We start from the raw sequence: 20139 nt of genomic DNA, 5'->3' as shown, positions 1-20139 counted from the left end.
GGCCAACTAAAGCAGGAACATTCCCAGAACATACTGTGGGAGGGATGAGGGGATAAACCATTGTACTCTTTTGCACTATATCAGAAATAGGGCATGTGTTCATGAGCATGTGCCTTTGAAGCCTTTCTAGAATCCTTGAGTGCTGTCCTGTCCTAGGTAGGCCCTAGGTGCCATCAGTCATCCCCTGTCACAGCAGAAAGGAAGATAAGTTGGTGCCAAAGCCTTGGACTTGGGAATAGCTCTGGCCCAACATGTAGAACCTCATGATCTGGAAACATCCAGGAGCCCTCAGGCCCTGAATGTTTACACTCGGTCAGAATGGTGAACACATGGGAGGAAATCAACAAGAGAAGGCCCCTTCACTGTGGGACACCCCCTGCCCACCCCCTACCTTTGCCACAGAGCCAGGCTGTGTTACTGGCCATTCAGCCCTACTTTTAGAAATCAATATTGGGACCTGATGTGTTTAAAAGGGTCTGACCTGGAGGCAAGAGGCATGGATGGGGCTCATCTGCAAAAGCACTTTTCCTTTTTGGGCCTCAGTTTTCCTGGCTATAAAATGAGGAAGTTAAACCATGTACTCTCTAAGGTTCCTCCTGGCTTTGGATTATCTGAGATTTTCAGATGGATCCACAAATGACTTGCCTTGGTAGCCCCCTGCTGGCAAGTTTACAGCAGAGGCCTAGTCCCAGGGCTTCTGCCAAGGCTTGGCCCAGGCCAAGTCTGCTATATCCCTCCTCTGGCTGTGCAAGTGGAGAGGGGCCAAGTCTGTAGGCTGAGGCACTAACTGCAGGGAGGCAAGCTGTGAGGTCAGGACTCAGGGTCAGGGAAGGCTTTGCATTCCCTGAGGGGCATCTCTGGTAGTCTGGCTCTTTGAAAGGGGATTCATGTGTCTCTTTTCTCTGGGTAGGCTGCCAGTGAGTGGAGGGAGACCCATAGGATGTGTATGCAGCAGAATGATGATACTGAGGGTGGCACTCGGGTGTCAATGTCATCATGTACCCAACCCACATTGGTACAAAAGGTGTTTTTATTGAGGTCTGGGTAAGAATTAGGCACTTGGCCAGAGCAGCAGCTTAAATATGAGGCAAGCAGGCAGAGGTCAGCCATGCCTGGGACCAGGCTGCAGTGGTGAGGTTATAGGCACAGGCTTTCCTTAGACAAAAGTCAGAAAGGCAAGAGGAGGAGGAAGGGCACACAGAGTAGTCTGGGTCAGAGGGCTGGTGAGCTGGCCTTATGGGGCTGAGCAGGAAGCTCTGGGTGGCAGGTCCAGCAGGAAGGGGACCAGCTTTCTTGCTCCATGTGCCCCTTATGCCCAGGCCTGAGCTTTTGGCAGAGGCAGGTGCACTGGGGGCCTTCCATGGCCTCACTTCTTCACCTTGGCATCATAGGTGCCTGCATTCTTGTAGGCACTCACATAGCCACTGTCGTCCAGGATGTCTTGCCGTCCAGCAATGCCCTTGCCCTTGCCACTCTCATCGAAGCGCTCTTTGTGGGATCCCGTGTACTTGCTGGTGTCAGTCAGTCGGTCCACAGCACCCCCTGTTTTTGCTTTCTGTTTGGACAGAATTACCCCCAGGGGCACCTAGTGAGGGAGGCTGGTCCCTTCCCACCCCATCCAGGATTCCCCCATCTCCCTCAGTGACCTCCAAAGACCATCAGGGCACTTACAGTGACACCCAAGTTGGCTGGTTCCTTGCCGGCCACCAACTGGCAGATGGCATCGAAAGCCTCCTCCTTGCTCTTTCCCTTGAACCGCTTGGTTGCCAGCTCTTCCAGGGCCTTCTTGAATTCCTCATAGTTGATGACCCGAGCAGACTTTCCCCTGTCATGCATACACATGAACCGTTAGTGTTCCCCTTCTCAATGTTCTCCCTGGTTCCAGCCCCCAATTCCCCACCTTCTGGGAACATAAGCAGGGGCTTCCTAGGGCTCACTTGACTTTGGAGAAGACGATGTCGACATCAGTCCCTGTCACAGCCTTTCCATCAGCCACCTTGCAGTCCTTGCACAGCTTGGCCCAGTTCTTGCCATTCATCTCTTGCCCGCTGGCCTTGGGGTCACCATGGATGGCGAACTTGCGGAAGCTCTCCTCCAGCCCAGCTACATCTGTGCTTGCTGCCATGCCACCCTGTGGGGACCCACTTCAATTACCTCCCAGCCAAGCTGCCCCTCCCCTTCCCAAGACCCAGAATATCCCTGCCCCCACCTCAAAACCCTCAAGGGCTGAATTGGCACCACTTCTGCTGTAGACCCTGAGTCAGGACTGGGGAGAGAGACCTGGAGCCCAGAGCCCAGAGGAATAGCCCTAAGAAGAAAGGTCCTGTCCTTTAGTGCCAGTTCTGACTCTGAGCTTAGAAGATGAAATCATGATGCCCACACCAAGCTGGGAACAGAGTGGCACTGTCCAGAAAGACTGCGAGGACAGCAGCTGGGACCATGGCTCTGTCTGGCCCTGGCACAAGGCCTGCCTGGGTGGAAGTGAGAGTGGCAGAGTAGGCCCCCTCTCCCAAGGAGCTCCATGCCAAGCTGGATGGATCAGGGACAAGTCAGGCTGCTGGTTGGGCAGGTATTTAGTAATAACAGTATCTCTGTAAGGGTCATGAAGACCCAGCAAGACCCAGCCCAGGCCTGAGAAGGGAGCCAGAACATACATGCCGTAGGCAGGGGTGCAGCTGGCCCAGCCAGGGCCTTGTTACTATTTGCTGTTAAACAAAAACATGAGGGGAGCGGGAGCTTGGGGTTGGCCTGGCCACAGTTTGTGAAGCCTGGAGACAGTTGCTAAGGGAGGGCGGTGCTGCTTGGAGAATGTTGCTAAGGGCAGGATGGTGTAAGGGCAGCTCAGGGAGAAGCTCCCAGTGCTGCTGGGTTGGGCTGGGATGGGCTGGGGAGCAGGGGCCCATGGGTGGGGCACATCAGCACTCCCTGCGCCTAGGGCACAACCGTGGCTTCTTGGCCCCATGCCACCGACTGGGGCTGTAACCTTCTAGTCTTTGGAGTTTAGGAGAAGCATGAGATTGGGGGCCAGCCTGAGTGGGGTTGTAGAGCAACCAGCCACAGAAGAATGCTGGCAAGCAGGACCACAGCCTTGGTGCTGTGACCCTCCACTGAAGCACACATCCCTAACTACAACTCAGCCCTCCACTGAGGTCTCCTTGCCACACCTTCGCACAGCCACACCAGTCCACATTCCCACAGCCCATCTGCACTCCACTGGCCCTCCACACCGTAGGTCTGTACCCCTGACCACACCCACAGCTCTGCATTGCAGCCTCCTCCAGCCACACCCACTGCCCTGGAATTGAGGACCTGACCCTTCCCCAGCTTCCACCCCCTTACTGATGCTAGACCTGCACTGAGACCCCCCAGAAATACTATTAGCCCTGCACTAAACTCACACCACACCCACAGCCCTTCACTGTAATCCCCTGGCCACACCCTCAACCTTTCACTGAAACTCCCTTCACTGAACACAGCCCTGTACTGCACATGCAGCCTCCCCATTCATACCCTGCAGCCCTGAGACCCCCTAAGCACAGACTCAGCAACCCAACCCCTCAAATACCCACAGTCCTTATCAAGGCCCCCTGACCACCCTTGGCACCCAGCTTGGTCCATACACCTGAAGCCTCTGACCACACTCAGCACTGCACTAAAGCCCACCAGAGTCCATCTCACACATTAGAATTTCCAGATTTCCAGGCACTATGGTGAGTCCGCCCCCTGACCACACCCTCAGTCTTGGCCACCATCTTTCACTTTGCCTCCTATACAAAAGATGACCACAGCCTAAGTTCCTGCCCAACTCCCTTATCTTCCACCACCACTGGCCTTGACACTGACAACCTCTTCCTGGTGACCACCTTCACCCATCCCTAAATTGCAGTCTCTGGAACTGTGAGCACCCAGAGATCCTAAATTGCTGGGACCTCTGGGAAGACAGCCCCAGTCAGCACTGCACTCCCCTTCCCTCTCCCTAAGTACCACCTCCCAGAATGGGCTCACAGCTCTGAGCTTTTTTCACCAAGGGTACATGGTGCCACATGATGCTTGTCCTAAAGAACTGGGAGGATCCTGCACCCAATGCTCACCCCCGTCTGTGGGAAAATACATTTTTGGTAATCTCAGGACTGTTCAGGTGGAGCAGTCACAGGCAGCGGCCAAAAGGGTCTGCAGGCCATGGACGGAGTGGCCACGCCCCTGAACTGAGGCCACTGTGCGCTTCAGCTGGGACAGCTGGAGTCATCAATCAGTGGAGCCAGGAGGTGGGGGCTGGGGAGTGGAAGGCTTGGGGCCAGGGAAGGGCAATTCAGCTGGTGTACTCGGTTCTATACCATCCGGAGTTGGGACCCCTTGCATGCCTTCCCACCCACCCCTCTTTGTGCAGGATACTGATTAGGGTGGTTGGCGTCCGGGGCTCCTACCGGCTTCTATCTCGTGGCTGCTCCTGCAGCGCTCGTTCAGATGGACAGGACACAGGAATGGACCGACGGATGCGGGAGACCAGGCGGCTCCGCAGCTCCGCTCCCTGCCGGCTCCCGGGCGGGACTGCAGCCGGGCGGCTCCGCAGTATTATCCCCTGTTTCTCGGTCTCCATAGAGACGGTGAGTCCCACCCCCGAGACTGTCTCGGCGGGAGAGTGACCAAGGTCATGCTGGCTCCGCCCACTAGACCCCGCCCTATCCGTTCTCCAGGCTGGGCGCCCGCATAGCTCCCCCTACAGCCCTCTCCCGCCCCTCCCCCGCAGCTCCGCAGTCTTCGAGCGCCGAGAGCTGTCTTCTGCATTTCGGGACGTCCTTCAATGGTTCCCCATAACAGGAAAACGACCCCCTATCCTGAGCTCCGTCCAAAATTCAAGCGGGCCCCCAAATTCCAGGGGAGATCCTGCTTTCCAGAGCGACAACTCGAGGCCGTTTGGGAGCTGAAGCAGGGTGGGGCAAAGGATCTACAGCTGACCCAAGATCACAGCTATTCACTTAATGTGTGGCATCTCCCGCCACAACTCCCGTCTTTTCCCGGCTAGGGTCCAGTTTACAGAGCATTGAGGAAGATGATAATGAGCGGATCACGTTTGCCCAGCTCTAGAATGCCATGCTCTGTCCGCTATCCGGTCGCGGGGAGAAAGCTCTTGGCCGCCTCCTTTCATTCCCATTTCGCCACGACCTCGACCTCGCAGCCTCTGCTGCCGCTTCTACCTCTGGACCCTAAAGGCTGCTTACCCAGTTCTCCCACGTGCAAAACATAACATCCTTCAGGCAGCCTTCCGGGGCCTTTCCTAATCATAATCCCCAAACTGAGCGCCTCGGTATGGCAATCTGGACAGACATCTACTGTAGTGGCCTACTCCACCCTCTGCCTCCAAGCCGATTGGCCATGGTCCGACTCCTGGGAAGGTCCATGGCCCTGTCACTGGGAAAGTAAGCACTAAGTCCGCAAAAGCATAAAAAAGTTTATTGGAGCTTCGGGGCGGGTGGGATTGATATTGCTGAGTTGTAGGGGAGCAAAGCCGATCCCGTCGGCGGTCGGGGCCCCTAAAGTGCACTCGGTGCGGCGAAAGTGGGGTGTTGCATAGAGAGTAGGGCCGGCCGCTACTCCTCGGCCCTCCTGCCTCTCGATGCGGCTAAGGCAGGCCGCCCTCCCGGCCTCCCGGTGTCCCGGGCTCGCCGCTGCTCGGGCTCACGAAAACGGCGGGCGCACGAGCCTGCAGCGCCAGACCAGTCTCTCGGCCCCTGCTCCCAGGGGCGGCCAGGGCGGCGCTGCCTAGGCGCGTCTGAGCCACTGGAATCTCATCCATGGACTCGGCAGACGCCGAGTGGTAGGCGCCTGCAGGACCAGCGGCGTGCACCGGGCTGGCACCAGAGGAATCAGTCGATGAACTGGAGTGGCGGCCTGGGACCCTGAGCCCTGCACAGTGGAGAGGAGCATGAGACTAGGGGCTGCTGCTCTCGGCTCAGCCTTTCCTTCTCTCGGAGCCCCGCCCCCACTGCAGCAGAACCCCAGGGTGGGGCACTCACCCCGAAGCCTGGGCAGCGGCGACTCCCGGTCCAAGATCCCAGACCTCGGTACCTTATACATGCGCCGCTTCCTCTTTTTCTGCAGAAACAGGGAAGTTTGAGGGCTGCTTCCCCAGACTCCACAATGCCAAACGCAGCAGAAGCGTGCAGCAGCGTAGGGGCTTCTTTTCCTTGTCCTTCCACCTGGGAAAAGTGCCAAGCCCAGTCCCTCCTACCTGGGGTCGGATCCTGGGAGGCAGGGTCAGTGTGTCTGAGGAGGGTCGTGAATGTTCCACTTGGCCTCCGGTGGCAAGAAACCTGGAGGGACTGAAGGAAGGCAAAAAGGCAATTTCTGGGAACTGCTCCTGAAATCCCTCCCAGGTAGAGGTCCCTTCCTAGCAAAGGGCAGAGAAGGGTACGGATCCATCCAAGGCTATGCTGGGCCAGAACCAGACCTATGCCTTGGCCTACCCCTTTCTCCCACCTCTGATGGCCCTGCCATACTAACGGGAGATGCCCAGGTGGCACTCACTTTGCATCTATTGCCGCAGGCCTGGCCTGGCCAGGGGGCTCTGGGCGTACATGGCTGAAGGTCCTCACGTAGAACTCCATCTCCTGGGGAAGGTGGATATCAGGGAGACTGGAAGCCAGGTGTGGATCCAGGGACTCCAAAAACCTGAGCCCACACAGTACCCAACAGCAGAAGCCCTCACTGGCCTTTGTGAGGGTTCCCAGGCCTCACCCCAGGAGGCCTGTTTTTCAGGTTCCCAGCTATGCTTAGAAAACCCCTCTGCAGAATGAGACCCTGCTTCTGGATCTTACATCATCTCCAGGTCTCACTTCATCTAGTCAAACTGCACCTTCTCCAGGAAGGCTCCAGTCTCATGGGTCCAATACGCCTGGCTAGAGCCTCTCAGCCAAGGGGCTGGTAGGGAAGAGGTGCTCAGAGATGCCCCCTCCTGTTCCTGGCCCCACCCAGGGCTCCAGCCTCTGATCTGATTCTTTCCCTGGCTGGGAGACTACGCAGCTGTTCACAGGCCGCTGTGGGCACCGAGGTCATGTGCGCGACTCGCCAGCTCCCTCGGATGGGAGTCCTAGGGACGCTGCTTTTGCAGAGTCCCAGCCGCAGTTCCACAGTTCCGGCTGCTGGCGAGAGACATGCAAGCGTGCGTTCTCCAAGGCCCCACCCGGAGAGGGAAGGCAGCAGGTGGTGCAGAGTGCCGCAGCCCCCATCCGGCACCAGTTGCGGTCCTCACAACTACACTGGGGCGGCAGATGCAACCTCCAAAATCGAAGGGGCCTTGAGGTTACAAGAGCCAGCAGGCCCACAACGCAGCACGCAGCACGCGCCTCAATTACGTCCGCAAGGACTTGCAGGTAAGGAAACAAAAGCTAGCCCAGGAAGGGCGTGGTGTGAAGAATGAAGGCGGGGGTAGGGCCGCCAGCAGAAGAGCACCCGGACAGCTGTCACCAGATCACAGCCGTTTCCATGGATACCAAGGCATCCTGACTAATGCAGACACTGTAACTCCGTCTCTAAAACAAGCTTATGTTTAGGGGCAACGGCTCCAGAGAGGGGCCCCTCCCGCATTCCTGCTGGGTGGGGGTGGGAAAACTGCCTGCTGGAGCCCTGGCAGATCTGGGGGACAGCAGACAGAGCCCAGCTGGGAGCCGACTGGTTGCACAGGTGTAAAGATGGAGGCCCCAGGCAAATGCTGCACCCAACTGCTGCCCAGGATGACCCTTTAGGGAGAGGTGTGGAGGTGCCTGACTAATCAGAGGAGTCCAGCGTAAGGGGTCAGAGGCCAGTCACAGGAACTGGGGTCTTAAGGTAGCCTTCCCCAATTGTTTGGTATCTTGAGAAGGGGTCTCCCCAAGTTCTCCAGGTTGACCTGGAACCCACTCCTCCTGCTTTAGCCCCCAGGGTAACTGGGATTAAAGGTGTGTGTCACCTCATCCTACCTCCCCAACATCTTTTCCCTCCCCCAGTGTGAACTCAGCACCCTTCCAGGGCCCAGCAGAGAGGGGCAAAGCCTGCCCTAGGGCCCCTGGGATGGGATGGGACAGGAGCCAGGGCCTACCCAACTGGATAATCTGAAAGTGTCACCAGGGATTCTCCACTGAAATCTCCCTCCTCTCCTCACAGCTGTCCCTCAGGATGCTCTCTCAGAAACCCTGAAACATTTGCATATTCCCAAATGGTACCATAACACCTCAGCTCTCTTCTGTAAGAAGGGACATGCACCCAGCTCCTACTGGGTAGGCCTCCCTCAACTTCTTTACAGATGAACAGTACAGAAATTAGGTGTCCTTGTGTTGCCACGTTTGGTCCCAAAGCCTAAGCAGGGTGAAGGTAAAGGACTGTGGATTCTGAGCACCCAGGAGCAGCCCGCCCTCAATGGGCACTGCCACAAGCTTTGAGAAGTTTCTTGCTGGCCTCTCTGAGGCTGTCTCCTCTGTGATGTGGGCATGTGGATGATGCCCACTCCTCAGAATAGCTGCAACTGTGTTTATCAAATCAGTGCCCAGCACCAGGCAAGCATACAATGATATGTAGGGGGTCTCCACTAACTGCCAGGACTTCTCCATCCTGGCCCACGGGCAGAGTTCAGCACCAGCAATGGGAACAAAGGAGGTGGGTCCCAAGTGCTCTTCCAACCCGCCCACCAGCCTGTGTTTGTGTCCAGTTGCCATGAGAATTGGGGATCCAGGGCTCAGCCTTCCCAGTAAAGCCTGCCTGGGCCCCCTTCCTTCCCAGTCCCTCAGGGCTCTGAGGACTGGACCACCTCCACCCCCAGCTGCTGACCTCAGGAAACCATGGGCGTGGGAATGGTGATAGGCTCAGCAGCAGCAGGCTGGCTGGGCTGGCCAAGCTGGAGCCTGGGCTGAAGGGTTCCTGCTTCAGTGTGCAGAGGCCTTAACTCTTCCCAGCCCCAGCTTCTGTTTAACCTTTCTAGGCCTCAGTGTGCTCATTTGCAACAAAGGCTGGTGACAGTACCTGTCTCCTGGGCTGTTCAAAGGATAAAATAGAGTAACGGGTATAAGGGCTCAAGATCACAGATGGAAAGAACTGATGGATCCATCCTGGCCACCCAGCTGCTGACCCAGTCATTGGTCTATCCCTCTCTCTTCTGTAGCCCTGACCTGCCTGCATCCAGGCTCCATATTCTGCTCTCTGCAGCACATGCCTGGAGCCCGGACAGGTGCTCACATGGGGTCACAGACCTGCAGGGTTCCCTCTGGTTGTACTGGTGGCATGTTTGTACCTAGTACAAGATGGGTCCTTCTGTCCCAGCACCCCATATTCTGACTGCTGTTCCAGGCAAACAGAATTGCCTTGCCCTGTCTACTCATTGGCTCTCACTGCACAGTCCAGCCCCCACTCACCCAGGCCCATCTCCAACCCCCTCAGCCCTCTAGGCCATCTCTATACCTGAATCGGTCGCATCTTGGGGTGACACGACTCAAGCTTCCTGTGGGCCCCTTTTGCCTCCTGTGGTGGACGGTGCTGCACGATGTACTCATAGGTGGTGAGCTTGTGCCACACTGGAGAGGAGAGGGTTCAGCAGTGGAAAGGAGACCCTAGAGCTCAGAATGGAGAGGGAAGGCACCCAGTCCCTCACTTTAACCTCTGTCCCCATCTAGCCTAAGCTGTGGGGTAGAACCAGGTCAGGGAGCCAGCACTGGTGAGGGGCCTGATTTCAGGGCCCTACAGTTCAAGGGTCTATAGTCTAGGCAGGTGAGGGCAGATAAGTAAGACAGCACTTACTGAGGTAAATGTGGAAGCAGAGCAGGTGGCCAAGCAGGGCTGTGGAGAGCAGGCCAAGAAGGATGAGTAGGGCAGCCAGGGCCAGAATGGCAGGAGCCTGGGTCTCCACAGGGGCAGCAGGCAAGAATACAAACCACACATCGGTGTGGTTCTTCAGGACTGCAAGGCACAGGCAGACTGTGCTCAATCAGGTCTGGGACCGGTAACCAAAAAAACCCCAGGGGATGGTGGGGATGTGGGCCTGGAACTCAAACTGACCTTCAAAGTGTCGGTTGGTACGCAGCCGCATGGGGTTGACAAAGAACTCCACAAAAACATAAGTGGCCACCAGCACCAGGAGGAGGACACCCAGTAAAGCAGATGCCACACTGTGTAGAAAGAGTCTGGCCCAGCCATGGGTAGCTATCAGCACCCAGGGGCTCCAGCTTAGTAAGGGCATCTTGGCCCTCACAGCCCCAACTATTCAGAAGCCAAAATTACAGGGCAAAGCTGAAGATGTGGCCTCTTTTCAGGCTTCCCACCTTTCTCCAGGCCCCAAGGTGAAAGACCCCAAACCCATCCTCAGACGTTCCAGCCAGTACCCTAGAAGCATCACTCTCAAAGAGGGGCCCAGGTCCCCCTATCCCACCCCTTCTTACAAGCAGGGTGCAAGGTCCAGGGCTCACAATGACAGGCGCACCCCCAGACCCAGGGTGTCTCACCGGTAGTTCCTCTCGCCCACGCAGTTGTTGAGCCACTTGCAGTGGTGGTCGAAGCCGCACACGCATTTGTTGCAAGCACTGCAGTGCTTGGAGCGCGCACTCCTGCGGGCAGAAGGCACCGCATGGTCGAGGGACCCTATCCAGCCCTTGCCCTTCGTGGCCCAACCAAGAGCAGTGGGTGTAATAACCCCCAGCGCCAGGCCCGGAGCCCAATTACCCGCCTGGCAGAGGAGCGCGTGCTCCCCCTTGTGGAACTGCAGGGTGAGACTTCTAGAGGCGAGGGCTCCCGAAGCGCTGCACACCCGGAAGCAGGAAGGAGGGGCTCCATTATGGGATCTTGCTCTGGGATGGTGCATCTACGTGACGGTCATTGTGAATGGAAAAGGGGCTTCTTTTCCAAGCACGGACCCGTGCACTAGGCCAGAAGACGCAGATATGCGGTCCAGAAGTGACCAGGCTGCTGGGCCTAGGGCCTGCATTGCTCTTCCTTACAATTCCATTTTTGGATCACTTTCCTTGATACTGCAGGGGGCGCTTTTATACTGACATTCTTCTAAACCTCAATATATGTGGGCTAATAGAAAGGGAGCCAAAAGAAGAGGAGCAAGCTGCCATCTGGGTGGGCATTAAGGGAGCTCGTGGCAGGGTTCAGATGAGGGGAGACTACATTAGGATGCAAGTGGGAGTGACCCATCCCCAGTAGGCACCAGCAAAAGACCTAAGGGAATGTGTAAGAGTAGGGCCTGGAATGGAAGGCAACTGCCAGAGCAGCCACAAAGAAACGTGTGCTGACTGGTTGGTAAGGAAAGACAGGATGGCCTAGTGCCCAAGTGCTCAGCACCTTCATGCTGTGAGCTTTCTTGTTCCCATGAACAGACCACTTTTAACAGGCTGTGGAAGTCTTCAGATTTCACATGTGAAGCTTGCTTTGGGTGATACTCCATCCCTCACCCCCTACCTAAGGCTAGGAGACTGGAAAGACCCAGAAGGGAAGGGGAGGGATGGGCCCTAGAGAAGTATTGGGACCAAGGGTGAATTGGTGCTCCACATTCTGACTCCTCTCCTCACTAGCCGTGTGAACTGGAGCAAGTTTCTTGGCATCTTTGGGTTACTCCTCACAAGTAACCAAGGGTTTACAGAATCTGCTCAGGGAGCAGGCAGCCAGGTCTCTGCTGTTCAGTAGCTATGTGACTTCAGACCAACTTCCCAGCTTTCTCAGTGGTAGGTTCTTTTTGCCTCTGTGAAGGGAGAAAGCCGCTGCACACCTGGTCGGGGGGCTGTACACAGCACATGGCCCAGAGCACTCAAGCACTGACTCTCCTCTCTCCTGAGGCAGGGGATGTAACTGGTGAGTTAGTCATTAAAAATGTTTGTAGTAGTGACAGTGCCAAATGTTTTGTACTTGAACTGTCAGCAGTGCTACACCTCATCTATTCAATCACTTCTTCTCACCTTCCAGGCACCCAGTTCTCAGTCATTCCATCAAGACTCTTGACTGTGGGAAACACGAAGGGGCTGAGGCATCAGATTGAACGTGAAGCCCTCGCATGCCCCGCTCCATCCTGAACCCTGCTGGCAGGCCCCCGGGCACACTTGTGGCCCAACACTCACATTCACACACATGCACTCACACGTCCACATCGCACAGGTTGCAGTGCAGGTCTTCGATGACGTGTGCATGTTGGCTGCGGTTGAAGATGGGCAGGGGCCCTGCGTAGCTCTTGTCCCGTACGTTGGCATCTGCTGGATCGATGGAGACGGCAGTCAGGTGTACCACAAGGTGACCAGCAAAGATGACGCCCATGCACTGGCCCAGCAGGTTAAAGACTCACTCCACATTCTGCTGGCTAGAAGCCCTGCCCACTCCTGTGGCCAGAAAACTTCTTACCGCCATGCTAACTACCTTTATGCAGAGACCTCCTATGACACCTCCTGCCTCCAGCCTTCCAGGAACCTCCTCATCAGTCCTCTTCAGTAGACCCAAGTGCCCCAAATGGAGGAGAGGGGCCACTGCTTGCTGTTGCCACCCAGGGGCCTAACCACAGAGCCTTGTCCTTACCACTCCAGGCCTGGTAGGTCCTGGCTGATCTGACTTCAGGCGAGTTTCTGGTTTTATATTCCAGATGGTGAAGTGAAAGAAGGTCTGAGGGTCCAGGGACCTAAAGTTTAAGTTCTGCCAGGGGCAGTGGCACATGTCTGTAGTCCCAGCAGCTAGGGAGGCTGAGGCAGGAGGATCTCAAGTTCAAAGCCAGCCTCAGCAACTTAGCAAGATCCTGTCTCTAAATAAAATATAAAAAGGGCTGGGATGTGGCTCAGTGGTTAAGCACCCCTGAGTTCAATTCTGGGACCAAAAAATAAATAAATTTAAGTCCTGAACTTGTTTATCTTGCTTTCACAGGGAATCAGCTCCAAGAGGGAAGCAGCCATTCTCTTTAAGCAGTAGGACCAGGTGAAGAACCACTTGCAGAAAGGGGAACCAGGCACTTGGAGCCTTGGGATGAGTGTTTGGGATGGCCTGACATATTCAGGGCCTGCCCAGGAACAACACAGTTAACTCTTGGAGCTGAAACACATCTGTGCTAGGACCTATCTGCTCAATAACTGAGCCAAATTCAGGAGATGATATGCCATCAACTTGTTTGATTGTAAAAATTAACCAATAAGATTCCACTCATACAGTCGTCTACCTACCCTTCGTTCTTCTATCTCCCCACCTGTGACCCTTCATCCATTCTCTTGGTAACCAGATAACTATCATCCCTCCATCATATAAACTCATCATAATTCATCCTCCATCTTTCACCCATCAGCTGTCCAAATTCCTTTCCTCTCCCTCCCAGTAGCCAAATGCCAAGCTCCACCCTAATGTGCTGTACCACAGCTGGACAACCCATTGCTACCACTGACCTCTATCCCTATGGCCACTGCCTGGCATCTTTGGACTACTCCTCATGAGTAACCAAGGGTTAAAAGAATCTACTCAGGGATCAGGCAGGGTCAGGTCTTCACCACTTGCCTGGGTCACTCAAGAGCCTCCTGACTCTGCCCCTTCTGTCTGGTTCCCTTCAGCATTCCCTTCATAAGGTCACATGGTGAGTTTTTCAAAGCTTAAACCTTAGGCCCTCTGCTCTCAAGGGCTCTCCAGATGAAGTTCATGCCTCAGCTCAGGGCAAAGGTCGCTTTTGCTCTGGCTCCTCTCAGACCTCTCCAGTTCCACCAACCACAGTATCTCACCATTTAAGCCTCTTAAACACTCAATGTGGGCAAACATTTAGCTTCCTGCCTGCTCCAGCACTTGTCCTGCCCACCTTCTGATTCATTCATTCAACTGTTTACCAAGGTCTTTATGCAGGCACTAAGGAATACGGTGGGGGCTAAACAGACTTGATTCCCAGCCCCAAGGAGCCTACAGTCCAGTGGGAAATGCAGATATTAATCAAATAGCAGGTTAATTAAATGAAGATAGTTCACAGGGGTATGTGTTTGTAACGGAGTGACCCCATCTAGTCTGAAAGAGTCTGGAAGGCTTCCCTGAGGAAGTATAGTCTCAGTTGAGACATGGAGAGGAATGGACAACAGAGCGCTCAAAGGGAAGGGAAGGGAAGGCAGAAAGGGGCCTGCTGGATACTGCGGCTCCTGGGAACATGCTAGGTGTCAATGAGGGGAGTGGCTGATGTGTGGTCCCAGTTTCTAGCTGTCATACAAGAAGGAGGCCCCATGTTGCCAAATTCTGGTTTTTCAAAAGGAACTAGAGATCTCTCAATATTTAAATGTTAAAGAAATAATTTTCAAAATACACCTGTGAACGAGAGCTGGACATTTTGTGTGTTAATTTTCCCTTAGTTTTTACAAAACCAGATTGGCCCATAGGCTACTAATTCTTGATCTCTGACTTAGCTGAGTACTGGGGGTAGACAAAGGGGCAAGGGGTCTTCCAATGTTGTCAAAACAGAGGAAAATAGGGGGAATAAGAGGAAGCCTGGGAGACAGACAGAGTCCAGACATCGAGAGGCCTAAAGGCTAGATAGAGATCTTGAACCTCATTCCTTAGATAGGAAGAAACCATTAGAGGTTTTTGAGCTGTGAATTGTTACCAGATTCTTTTTTTTTTTTTTAAGGACAATATGGCTACAGGAATGCAGATGGCCAAGAGTGAGGGTATGCAGAGAGATTTGCTTGGAAAGTAAATGGTCATATAGGCCAGAGAGGCAGATAAATGGCAGTGAGAAGGGACAAGTTTGATAGCTATTAAAGAGGTGCAATCTCATATATGAATACATAACTACTGTAACCCCACATCATGCACAGCCAAAAGAATGGGAAGCTATACTCCATGTATGTATAATATGTCAAAATACACTCTACTGTCATGTATAATTAAAAACAAATTTTTTTAAAAGGAGGTGAGATCAATACAACTTGATGACTGATGATATCAGTATCAGAGGAAAGGGGAGAAGCCCAAAGCATGCTGGGAGAGGCTACAAGCAATAAGTATGTTTCTGGACATGAAGCCAGTATCGGTGGCCTCCTTTTGCTCCCACAGTCTGTTTTCTGAGCTCCTACCCCATATTCAGTGTGGCGTGGCCACCATGTCCAAACTACCAACCTTTCCTCCAGCTGGCAGCTGAGCAGTCAGAGCTCATCTTTGCAGCCCTTGGGCCCAGGCCAGTTCCAGGCCCATGGTGTGTACTTGGTACCCACCACTACCCTACCTCATTCCTCAGGGGCCTTGAGAGAGTCTGCAAAAGAAGGAGGCTTTCTAAGTAACTTAGTGAGAACTGCTCTCAAACTAAAATACAAGGGCTGGGGACATGGCTCAGTGGTTAAACACCCCTGGGTTCAATTCCTTGTACCCCAAAAAAAATCCTTCTGAGGGGTATAGTTTAGTGAATTTGTCTACTCACATGTTTGATCCCAGTACCTAAAGACAAACAAACAAACCTTCTAGACGTTTTCTCTAAACATGCATGCGCACGTACACACACACACACACACACACACACACACACACACATTTGGAAAAAAAAAAAAAAAAAAAAGGAGACTTTGATAGAAGGAAGGAGAGCCATGCAGCCCTGGTCAGGGACCCTAACCAGGTGACTCTGGGAGCCTCCACATAACCCAAAGTGGATGGACAGTGAATGTGGGTAAGACCAAACCCTCAAACAATCCCATTCCTCAGTCAGGCTGCCTGAGCAGTCCTTCTGGCCTCACTGGGTACCAGTGGCCTCAGGAAGTCACTTATTCTCTCTGAGCCCCAGTTCTTCATTAGCAAAATGGGGAGAATATCTTCTTTACAGGATTATTATGAGGATTAAAGAAGATGACCCAGGTAAAGTAGGTGACACCTATAATTGCTCAATAAATTTTAGTTAGTTTGTTTACTGTTATTTTGATTCTACTCACTCCAAACCATGGTTATTCACCTGGTTTCCCAGGTACCCTGATGGCAGAAAGTCAGGTAATCCTGAGTGAGAGATGTGTCCACTCTAGACCTCAGGAGGAATGTCCCACAAAGCCTTCAACCTAACTGCACTAATGCATGTTGATCGCCTCAAGGAAGGTTCAGCTTTCCATTCATACAGCTGAGGACCTTGAGCTCTAGTGAACCAGGAAGACCCCAATGACACTGCTGGTATCTGAGACTGACAATCTTTTCTAGAGTCCTCTTCATTCACCTGCCCTTGTCACTCACCAGCAAAGGGCTCTGCGATCTCCCAAGAGCACATGCTCCACTTAATGGCTCATGCCCTCTGGTGTTCACACACATCCTAATGTGCTCCTTGTCCCCACCCACCTGCAGGAAGTAAGGACAATTCTTCCCAAAAGACAGAGGAAGCTGAGACCCAAAGCTGGAGAAGCTGCTCAGTCATGTGCGGACCTGAAGGGGTTAAACGGGGACCATACTTGGCCACTGACTATGCTCCTGGCTCTCATTGCTCTGCTCTTCTTTCCCCCAGGACTCTTCATTCTAGCACACACCAGGACATCCCCTGGGGGCTCCCCGGACAGGGCACACAAAGGTCCCCAGCCTTACAACTCTTGGGGGTTGTGCCAGGGCTGGGGCAGTCACACTAGGCCCAGTCAAGTCCCTGATTGTCACTGTTCCCAGATCTTTCAGAGTATCTCTATGTCACCACTTGTCACATTTCTCACCCTAAAAAGGGTCTGATTTACAAAATCAGTGAGCATGTAAGAAATTCTGGGCACAACATAATAATCTGTCTGTAAATAAAACCACATTTTAAATTTACCAGGAAACTTACTATGTAAAAAAATTCTACCATGACAAACTCTTTCACAAATGGAATAATTACTCCCCAATTTGCCATCTGTTTAGCTCTGGGTACAATCAATCTGAAGAAGCTCTAATGCTCTCTTCTCTGATGGCTCCTGTGGCACTACAGATGATAAGACCCTTCTGTTGAGGGGTTTAAATGCTCTAAGGTATTTTAGATCTACCCACTTGCCCTATCAGAGGAGGAGTCAGGCGCGGCTTGGGAAACAGCTGGGCAGGGAAACATCTGGGCCTGCCCTGCTCTGCCCCACACTGCTTCTTGAGGCTCTGGATCCAGCTTCAGGCCTCTGTTTTCCATCCATCCAGTGCCCCCACTCTTCCATGCACCAGCCCCACACCTTCCTAAGGATACAGCGTAGCCAGTAGGCACCCAGTGGTGAGGCAGGAGAGGAACAAGGACTCCAAAGCCAATCACAGCAAAGAAGAGGTACAGCAACCAAGCCACAATCTGGAGCGGGTGAGGAGGCCAACTCCACCCATTCCGACGGGACCGCTGGCCATGCAGCTCTGGGGAAGGTCCACTGGCCTGTGCAGGTGCCGTCCACACACTCTTCTCAGGGGCTGTCTTGTTGGAAGGCTTGTTGCAGATGTTCATCTCCAGAGAGAAAAAGAGTACAGCATTAGCCAGAGGGCGTCCAAGGTGGGAGTCCAGGCTAAAGGGGAACCTGGGTTCCTAGCCTAACAGAGACAGGCAGTGCAGGGAGGGTGACAGTAGAGGGCTATCCCAGAGCCCCAGAGCAAGATCTGGTCCCAGCCTGACCAAGACAAGGTAGGAAGGTGCAGGCTTTATTCAGAACACAGTGTGGCTGCCTATTACTCAAAGTGCTCTGTCTCCACAGCCATCAAAGTGAAACCCAATAAGACATGTTCTCATCTGGTAACAATATCAGTCTGGGGCCAGAGCCATGAGAACACATGCTGATTCTGTTAGGATTAGTCACCTCCATCCTGAAGTCCAAATGCAAGTGTCAGAGAGGGCCCCCTTAGTCTCTCTAAGGGAAAGAGGGAGTGGGGGTGCTCAGATAGGGGTGTGGCCTCTGCCCCTCAGTAGACACACAATCCCTTCAGGACTGGGAACTCTAGACCTTTCTCCTGTGCCTCAGAAGGGCTGCCTAAGGTTTCTTGGCTAGGGAAGAGCCAGCACACAAGAGAAGGGCAGATTCCTGCTGGTTCCTTCCAGCAGCAGAAATGACAGTGTTTCTCTAGGTAAATCTGGTCCTGGGTAGATTTACACACAAAGGTGGGCTAATACTCTTTGCTTCACTTGAGGGAGCACTGGGATCCAGGCCTTAGCCAGAGCCAGACCACCAGATGGCAGCAATGTCCCACCCCTGCTCTGCTTCCCTGCAACCCAACAGCTGGCCTGGTGTCCAAGGATAATATGCAGGACAGGAAAGGATGGGCTTGATCTTAGAGAAGACCCCCACACCCCGGTATCTTCTGGACCCAAGATGGGACTCCAGCAGAGGCAGGCAGCACTGCATCTGGGAAGACAGGCCAACTCTGAGCTCTTGGTGGTAAGGCCAGGAGCCAGGGATGAAGTCCTGGCAGCTGGACACTCTTTTCAGGAGCCCCTGCCCATTGGTCCAGAATCTGACTAAGCAAAAAGATATGGCAGACCCCATCTCAGCACGTCTGCCTGGAACACCAGCCCAACAAAATATAACTTGATTTTCAGATTCCACTGCAAGCATTCCCTCATCCAGGAAGCGGAGTGCGGGGTCATTATATTCAGTTCTTACTGGAACTGTCACTATGCCATTTGGAACACTTTGCCATCCCCATGTGTCTGTCCCCAATATAACAACGTCCCTCAAAGGCCACAAACATGCTGTGATTCATTCACCTCTGTTCCCCACATCTCCTCCCCCACATACCCAGAACTGTACCTTGTACATAGCAGATGCTCAGTAAATGTTCGCTGATTTGAGAAAACATCTGAAATAAAAGGAAATGTGGGGATGACAAGTGGTATGAAATCCTGCCCCACCCAAAGCCATCTGGTCCATCTGTCCTGCCTTCAAACTCCTACTGCAGCCCATTCCATAGGGCCACTGCTCTGCTCTTCAGCCCACCCAAGGTGCACAGCATCCTGCAGGTCAAGCTTGACAGTATCTGAAGTGACTTCGGAGGAGTCTCACCTCAAAGCTAAATGAAGTGACCTAAGGTTTCTCTCAAGGATTCAAGTACAGTCTTCTGGTCACTTACTGTATCTTCAAGAGAAAAAAGAATCTTGGTTTTGAAGAAACAGGTCTACGTTGGCTCTTGACTGCATTTGCTGAGAAAACTGTTTCCTCATCTGAAAAATGGGCATGGGGCAGGGATACTCCCTAGGGTGGTATATAGACCAGTGATACTGTAAGCAAATTCCTGACACACAAATGTTCACTAAATGGTGGATGCTATAATTACCTTCAAATAGCTCTCCTGTTTGTCTTCCTATCTCCAGACTGTGGCTACAGCATCTGATAGTCTATAAGGCTTATGCCCGAATTGATGAGGTTGGTTGATGTTGCATTCTTAAGTCAGTGACTCCAAGGACTACACTGTTATAAGTAGTACTACAATGAATTCATTTTAATCTTGTCACCTCCAGACAAAGGTGATCAAAGAGCTGGCAAGATTTTATTTAGAATGCCCCCAGAAAAGCAAATCTTTGTACGGTCATCAGGTCAAGACCTGTGAATACAGTTGAATTGGGCAATTCCCTTCTGGAGCAAATCTCTGTGGCTTGCACATTGGCTCTCCAGGGACACCATCATCAGGACAACTACTTTGAAGAGAACCTATGAATTTACATCTAAAACCTGGCTTTCCATTTATCATTCCCACACCAGAACAGCCCTGTACCCTGAAGGAGTTCCCAAGAGAAACAGGAATGTGGTGATTATGTCCCTACTGCCCAGAGGTGGCTGGAGGCACCTCTCAAGTTGCTAAATCCCAAATTTCTGAGGCAAGGGGAGTCACAGTCTAAGGTCAGGGACTTGCTATAAACATCCCTGGGCAAAGTTTTGACTCCAAATCAGGGTACTGTTGGCCCAGAGAGGCACCATTTATCTGAGACTTCGTAGGAAGGATGCTGCTGTTGGGCAGAATTCCTTCAAGGCAGTAGCAGCACTCAGGAATAGATACCCAAGCTGATCAGGAGGCATGCTGCCTGCCCTGAAAGTCTGGGCAGTCAACTCTTAGCTGATATTTTCTCTCACAGAGTTAGTTGGTGGCTTCAAATTCTTTTGGCCCAAAAGATTTTGATTAGTTGGGTATGGTAGTACTTGCCTGTAATCCCAGCTACTCGGGAGGCTAAGGCAGGATGATTAGCAAGACCAGTCTCAAAATAAAACAACCAAAGAAAAGTGCTGGGGATGTAGCACTTTG

The 20139-nt window shown here is 53.1% G+C and overlaps 2 protein-coding genes across 6 annotated transcripts; both read right to left on the bottom strand.

Moving 5' to 3' along the window:
* Positions 1 to 1008: 1008 nt before the first annotated feature.
* Positions 1009 to 4590, bottom strand: Tppp3 (tubulin polymerization promoting protein family member 3). The gene is made up of 4 exons (XM_047528307.1): positions 4425 to 4590; positions 1938 to 2131; positions 1672 to 1825; positions 1009 to 1555 (listed from the first exon to the last, which is right to left on the bottom strand). The coding sequence occupies exons 2-4, from the start codon at positions 2123 to 2125 to the stop codon at positions 1367 to 1369; spliced, it is 531 nt and encodes a 176-aa protein (XP_047384263.1). The 5' UTR covers positions 2126 to 2131; positions 4425 to 4590; the 3' UTR covers positions 1009 to 1366.
* An 892-nt stretch (positions 4591 to 5482) lies between these two features.
* Zdhhc1 (zinc finger DHHC-type containing 1) lies at positions 5483 to 18706 on the bottom strand. Of its 5 annotated transcripts, XM_047529550.1 has the most exons (12): positions 18654 to 18706; positions 17117 to 17359; positions 12095 to 12274; positions 10681 to 10819; positions 10464 to 10565; positions 10021 to 10221; positions 9763 to 9921; positions 9427 to 9539; positions 6526 to 6608; positions 6230 to 6320; positions 6015 to 6093; positions 5483 to 5904 (listed from the first exon to the last, which is right to left on the bottom strand). In XM_047529550.1, the coding sequence occupies exons 1-12, from the start codon at positions 18660 to 18662 to the stop codon at positions 5621 to 5623; spliced, it is 1683 nt and encodes a 560-aa protein (XP_047385506.1). In that variant the 5' UTR covers positions 18663 to 18706; the 3' UTR covers positions 5483 to 5620. The 5 variants fall into 5 exon arrangements, 4 of the variants coding, with proteins under 4 accessions (XP_047385506.1, XP_047385508.1, XP_047385507.1 ...); XM_047529552.1 differs by lacking the exon at positions 10021 to 10221 and having other exon boundaries at positions 9763 to 9801; XM_047529551.1 differs by lacking the exon at positions 10681 to 10819 and having other exon boundaries at positions 10021 to 10145; positions 12095 to 12270.
* Between the last annotated feature and the right edge of the window lie 1433 nt (positions 18707 to 20139).

The sequence above is a fragment of the Sciurus carolinensis genome, chromosome 16 (assembly GCF_902686445.1).
Source record: "Sciurus carolinensis chromosome 16, mSciCar1.2, whole genome shotgun sequence".
NCBI classification, from domain to species: domain Eukaryota; kingdom Metazoa; phylum Chordata; class Mammalia; order Rodentia; family Sciuridae; genus Sciurus; species Sciurus carolinensis.
The sequence above is the reverse complement of the archived record's forward strand: the minus strand, read 5'-3'. Positions and strand labels throughout refer to the sequence as shown.